The 6,419-nt window shown below is 38.1% G+C and overlaps 1 protein-coding gene across 1 annotated transcript in view; it reads left to right on the forward strand.

Annotated features, from left to right (window-relative positions):
- LOC118241385 (myb-binding protein 1A-like protein) overlaps positions 1–728 on the forward strand; it is a 9,346-nt gene extending 8,618 nt beyond the window's left edge. The window contains exon 3 of the mRNA XM_035526274.1: positions 227–728. Within this exon, the coding sequence (XP_035382167.1) occupies positions 308–583 (276 nt within the window). The 5' untranslated portion in view covers positions 227–307 and the 3' untranslated portion in view covers positions 584–728. The remainder of the gene's footprint in view (positions 1–226) is intronic.
- Positions 729–6,419: the final 5,691 nt, after the last annotated feature.

Genomic DNA, 6,419 nt, shown 5'->3' on the forward strand with positions numbered 1-6,419 from the left:
CTAGCTCATTGGTATATTGGATTCTAACCTACTCTACTGGCTGGGATGTATTTTATGAGTAAATGACAAAGCATTTTGTAAGTCAATCTGGATAAGAGCACCTGCTAAATGCAATATATGTAAATGATCTTTGTCTCCTTGTCTCCTCAGGTTTGCTGTGTCTGATCTTTATCTCCTGATCTCCATAGGATTGCTGTGTCTGATCTTTGTCTCGTGGTCTCCTCAGGTTTGTTGTGTCAGATCTTTGTCTCGTGGTCTCCTCAGGAAGCCCCTAGTGGAGAATGTGAAGAAAGCAGCAGCAGAGCAGATGGAGCAGGAGGCTCCAAAGCCAAAGAAGAAAGGGTTCCTTCCCGAGAACAAGAAATGCAAAAAAAGCAAGAAGCTCACTGTACTGGAGAACAAAGACACTACAGTTGCCCCAGCAACTGCAAGGGGAGGGGTGGAAGGGGGGAAGAAGAAGGAGGAAAAGAAAAGAGGAGGAGAGGAAACACAGACTCCGCATCCTGTTAAAAAGGCCAAAGCTCAACAGCCAAAGAGCAAGAAGTACAGAGGGAGGGACAGACAGCAGGTCAGCACTGAGTGAGGGACACACGGGGACTGAACAGAGGAGCAGGACAAAGACTCTGAAATGGACCTGTGTAGACCAGTGCACATCAACCCTGCTCCTGGAGATCTGTCTCCCAGCAGTTTAGCCCCACCCCCTGCTCCTGGAGATCTGTCTCCCAGCAGTTTAGCCCCACTCCTGCTCCTGGAGATCTGTCTCCCAGCAGTTTAGCCCCACCCCCTGCTCCTGGAGATCTGTCTCCCAGCAGTTTAGCCCCACCCCCTGCTCCTGGAGCTCTGTGGCAGTGGTAGCTCAGTGGTTAAGGTACTTGACTTGTATTTGTAATCGGAAGTTTGCTCGTTCAACCACTGTGGCCCCAGCACTGCCAAGTTGCCACTTACTACTAAATTTACTAGAGTACAGTTGTGATTTGGGTATTCAGTTCAAGAATCCTTGCATAACTCTCTTTTGTGGCCAACAATGGCTTATGAGTGTGTTGTGAGAAGTGTCTAAGCATAACATTAGCAGGTAAGCACAAAGCAAGGCGAGGCGAGGGGATGGATGCAAGTGCAGAGAGAGTTTATTAACAAACAAACATAAATAAACATAGTTGAACCAGGATAATAAAGATAATGAAGGTTAGAGCACAAAACAGCAAGAACTTCACATACTGAACGAACCAAAGGACACACGAAACAGACATGGTTCACCAAACCTACAACCAACTAGATGAACCAAAATAACCGACAATGTGGGAAACAAAACACAGGGCTTAAATACATGATCTAATGGATGATAAACAAGACACAGGTGTAAATCATGAGGGGCAGAGAAAACAAAACTAAGGAATGGAATAACAACAAGGAAGTAAAGGAAAACAAAGAGGCGACAGGGAAACCATGAAAACAGGGACGCCAGGAGGGTGGCCAATCATGACACTAAGCGAAGCTTTATTTTCTTTTCACTTAGTGTACTGAAGTAGCGTATTAGACTAGTAGGCTACAAGTTATAACATCCCAAATGGAAGAAGATAACCTGCTTATACTGCAGTTGTCAAGACTGTTACTTTATCATTTACTATATCATCCATCCAGAGAGAGAGAGAGAAAGAGAGAGAGAGAGAGAGAGTGAGTGAGTGAGTGAGTGAGTGAGTGAATGTGTTACTGGGCCTTTAGGCTGGATAATGTCCAGGGTCTCTCAGAGTGAGTGTAACTAGCCTGTCGAGGGATAGCGTGTTACAGATACTACACCATCTTAGATTGAGGAGAGATTCACGTTTGTACCAAGAGGACTGACCATGGGAGGGTAATCTTTTGTCATTTTTTGTTCTCATTAGAGTGCAGTGGCCGTTGTGTTTGAATCTGGCCTGCCATGTATTTTATTTTTGTGTTCTAGTGTAATTAGTATGATTATGTGGGATTTTGTTGGGTGGGGAATTTTAGGTTTATGAAAGGAATAAGATGAGAATAGGTTTGTTATATCCCTTTTTCTCTTCTCTTTTCTATTGTTATATAGAGATCTGTGTGCTAAAAGGTAATATTGAATAATTATGTCATATGCAAATTTATGACATCTGACTAGTCATTAATTACACTCTGTAGTGAGGCTGGAAGTTCTCAGTGAAATTTGGCTGTGGATGGCTATAAAGGACACCTAGATAGCTCACTCATAGATAGCTCACTTAATAGTTGAATACAGTTTAGATATGATAAGGAACATGTTTGGTTCTTTCTTCTAACAGAAGAGCACTGCCAGTGATCCAGCTATTATTTATTCTTACTGTTGTCTTCATATCTTTATCTCCTCTGCATGGCATTTATTTAATATAAAATGTCAATTATCAACTTTCTTGTAACCAGCAATACTAATACACATTTACTGTTATTCTTTTACTGTTAGACTGTGTTCTGTGTGCTCTGTGTTCTATGTTCTATGTGTTCCATGTTTTATGTTCTATATGTTCTCTGTGTTCTATGTGTTCTCTGTGTTCTATGTGTTCTGTGTGTTCTGTGTGTTCTGTGAGTTCTATGTGTTCTGTATTCTGTGTTTATTATACAAAATAATCTGTTTATTTAGGACTCCTAAATTTGTCTTACAATGCAGAATATTATGTATTAATGTTATATGGAGTTATCTAATGTGATTGTATCTAATGTGATTTAATAAGAAGTTTGATTCTCTGAAAAAATCCACACCAAATGTAAAATCTCTAATTGGTAGTTGTGTTTTGCATGAATTTAAATGTTTTATTATTGTTGTTGTTGTTGTTATAAGTACACCATGTAGTTTTCTGTTGTGCCAAATACAGGTAAACTAATAAATTATTTTTCCACAATATTTGAAATAAACACACACACACACACACACACACACACTCACTCACACACACACACACACAAACACACACACACACACACATTCCCAGCATTCAACCATTAAGAAGATTCTTTATTTTTCATATGCACAATATGAACGTCCACACACTTACATGCTTATTGTGAGGATGATTCTCTGTCTAAATTACAGTCATCTGTAAATTTGATCTACAAAAAAAGCGGTATGTTAAATTCCGAAGTGTTTCATAGTGGAGCTTTACTCTCAGCCGCAAAACAAGTTCGTGTAGGCGGGACTGTGAATCCATTGGCGGTATAGACTGTATAGTGTATGATTGGCTGCGGCAAAATGATGGACAGTTAACTTTGGCTGATGATTGGCTTAACAAAAATGAATGTTATAAGAAATCAGTTGTGTAATAGGCTTCATACGAAAATGATTGACATGTGCTCTACTTACGCCCACTGGTGTTCCTGTAGTCCCTCCCTTCTCAAGAAAACGAAAGTATTTTCTGAACTGTTGCCGTTATTGAAAGTTGGGCGGATTGGAGATACACGCGTTTAAAATATTTCACGGTAATTTCATCCTATTTGTTAAAATGCGATGTCGGTGCAGTTTAAACAGCGTGTTTTGTACATACATAATTCTGTGTTTAAATCGTCGCTTCACCCAAAAGTGGATTAAATGTAAACGTTAAAGTCCTGGTGAAGTTAACGGTACGCATCTAAAATGACGGACACTAAAATGGCCCAGTACGATCGCACAGTTATATTTTTTAAATAATAGTAATAATATAACTGGCTCAGATATACGTTGTCAGTTATTGTAAATCTCGGTTTTAAATCGTAGTTAGTCAGTAATCTTTCCAAATGCTCCCAGTTTAAACTCCTCTGGCCTAAACATAAAGTTGCTGCTGGAACGTTAGTTTTTTTACAGTTAGTTTCCTGTTCAGTTTCAGCCATTTTTTAGTGTTGTTCAAATCCTCACTGGACAGTTCAGATTCCCTGTATAGTTAATTATCTCTATTATTAACTATAGTTTGGGATCGGACGGTCAACACTGACGTTTCTACGCTTGTTTCGAGTTTCTGAAGCGCAGCGTTTTGAAACACTGATCTGAAGTGTGGCGCAAAACGGCCATGTCACGTGACCACGGCTAAACGAAGCTTGTGTTTCTACAGGTGTCATACAGAACCTGCCGCTCCTGTCTTTGACTGACAGTGTCTGAAACAAACCTTATCACACATCTGCCTCAGTCACACTCTATGAATGCTTATAAGAAAATATACCCAAACTTTAAGGATTTTGTGAGAATAGAGAATTTGAGAGACTGAGAGATTCAGTGTTGTCTAGATAGAAGGTTATTGATAGGACATATTGAGCGATAGACATCCAGTGAGCAGTAGTTAGATATAGATATAGTGACATTAATATATAGAAAGTGTATGTAGAGAGAGATTCTCTGGTTTACTGACAGGAGTGATGTGCTGTACATCCACACATTTATATAATCGTAAAAAAAACCTGTGCATGCCAGCAACAAGTGTACTATGTGAATGAATCTTACAAGACTGATGAATTTGGGAAGAGAAGAAGCCCCTGAAACACCAGAAGAACTAATATTTTATAATATAAATATAAATAATAATAAATATATAAATTGTTCCTTTATGTTACTTTATTGATCTTCATTATCCATAATCATAATTATCTACATTCACAACACTTCCTTCTGCTGTAGATGAAACCTGTTCCACACAGACAGTTCATTAAATAGGTCTGCAGTTCATAGAATACGGAGTACATGTGAACCCACACAACCCTACAGAGTACATGTGAACCCACACAATCCTACAGAGTACATGTGAACCCACACAACCCTACAGAGTACATGTGAACCCACACAGCCCTACAGAGTACATGTGAACCCACACAACACTACAGAGTACATGTGAACCCACACAACACTACAGAGTACATGTGAACCCACAGAACCCATGTGGTTATTTATCCCAGTAAACATACTGGCATTTTGTTTATAGATTATCTTTCTAAATTTCATGTCTTACACATGAAACTGAAATACCTGGTATTTAAAATACCTTACAGAACACAACTGAAAACAGAAACATCTTTTGTTTCTTTGTTTGTTGTGTGGTGATTGGTCTGAAATATTTATTGATCTTATGTATTAATAACCTGGCATAACCCGCCACAATAATATCTATGCAATGTAATTTAGACTTTGTTGTTTCACAGAATAGAATCATCAAGATGTTAGCAAAGTCACTGTGGAGATCATTGACAGATTGCTGCTGTTCTAAAGGCCCAGAAGTGTTGGAAGAATTATGAGTGAATATTATTTAATTAAACCTTTTCCTTATAATATATTTATCCAGTTAAACTTTGTGTCATTGGCTAAATATATCAGTCGATTATCCAGATAAATGTTGTGTCATTAGCTAAAGATATTGGTCGAATATCCAGTTAAACTCTGTGTAATTGGCTAAAGATATCGGTTGTACGGTTGCATGAGTTCAGACGTAATTTCTTGCAGGAAGCAGTACTGAGTGTTACCCACACAGTAAAACTCTGTGTTAAATCAAGAGACTGTGTTACTGATAAAATGTAAGTCAGGCATCTTCTGTTCATATTGGTGTGTTGTGATGAAAAAAAAATGTTAGTTGATGTTTACAGTTACTAACAAGCAGGCATGCTACTCCATGTGCTCTTTGTATAGGTTTAGGTTCACTTTCATGTTTTAGCATATTTCTCCTCTGGTAATACTGTTTCATATCAGCTGGGAGATTTACTTCCTTTGTGTATTAGGACAAAGCTACCACCACCTATAGTGTACCGTAAATGTAGTGAACAACTGATGTACACTGATTAAGGACAAAGATACCACACCTATAGTGTACCGTAAATGTAGTGAACAACTGATGTACACTGATTAAGGACAAAGATATATAATATTAATTCATTAATACTAGTGGTGCCAATCAATTAAAAAATTAATCAAGTTAATCAATAAAAATAGATTAATCATTATTAATCATGAAGTTTAACATTTTAATACAGTATTACAATGCTAGTATTTACTTGTATTTTGGGGGATAAAACAAATACATGTGTAGTGTTGGAATAAATGAATGCATGATACACTGGTTTAAGGATTCCATTTGTTCTTTAACATCTCAGATTAATTGAATAACAAGGAAGCTGCCATTCAGCACAACGGCTGTTGTCTCCTCAGTCATCGTATTATCTGTGGTCACTCCTGTCAGTAATTCAGACTGGTAAAAATCCATGCGGGATATATGGGAAGACACTGGGGTCAAACTTGGAAATATGATTCATTTGCGTAAAAAAAACAAAAACAAAACGTTAATGTTTTTAAATTGATCATGAGTGTTAAGGTTGACAGCCCTAATAAATACATTTGAAAGCATTAAGATTCCAGTTTCCCACTGTGTGAAAACAGTACAGTAGAAGCTCTCAGAAAATGCCTCCATCTTCCTCTGTGGCACTTTGAGGACCTT

Source organism: Electrophorus electricus, chromosome 5, assembly GCF_013358815.1.
Source record: "Electrophorus electricus isolate fEleEle1 chromosome 5, fEleEle1.pri, whole genome shotgun sequence".
Taxonomy (NCBI): Eukaryota; Metazoa; Chordata; class Actinopteri; order Gymnotiformes; family Gymnotidae; genus Electrophorus; species Electrophorus electricus.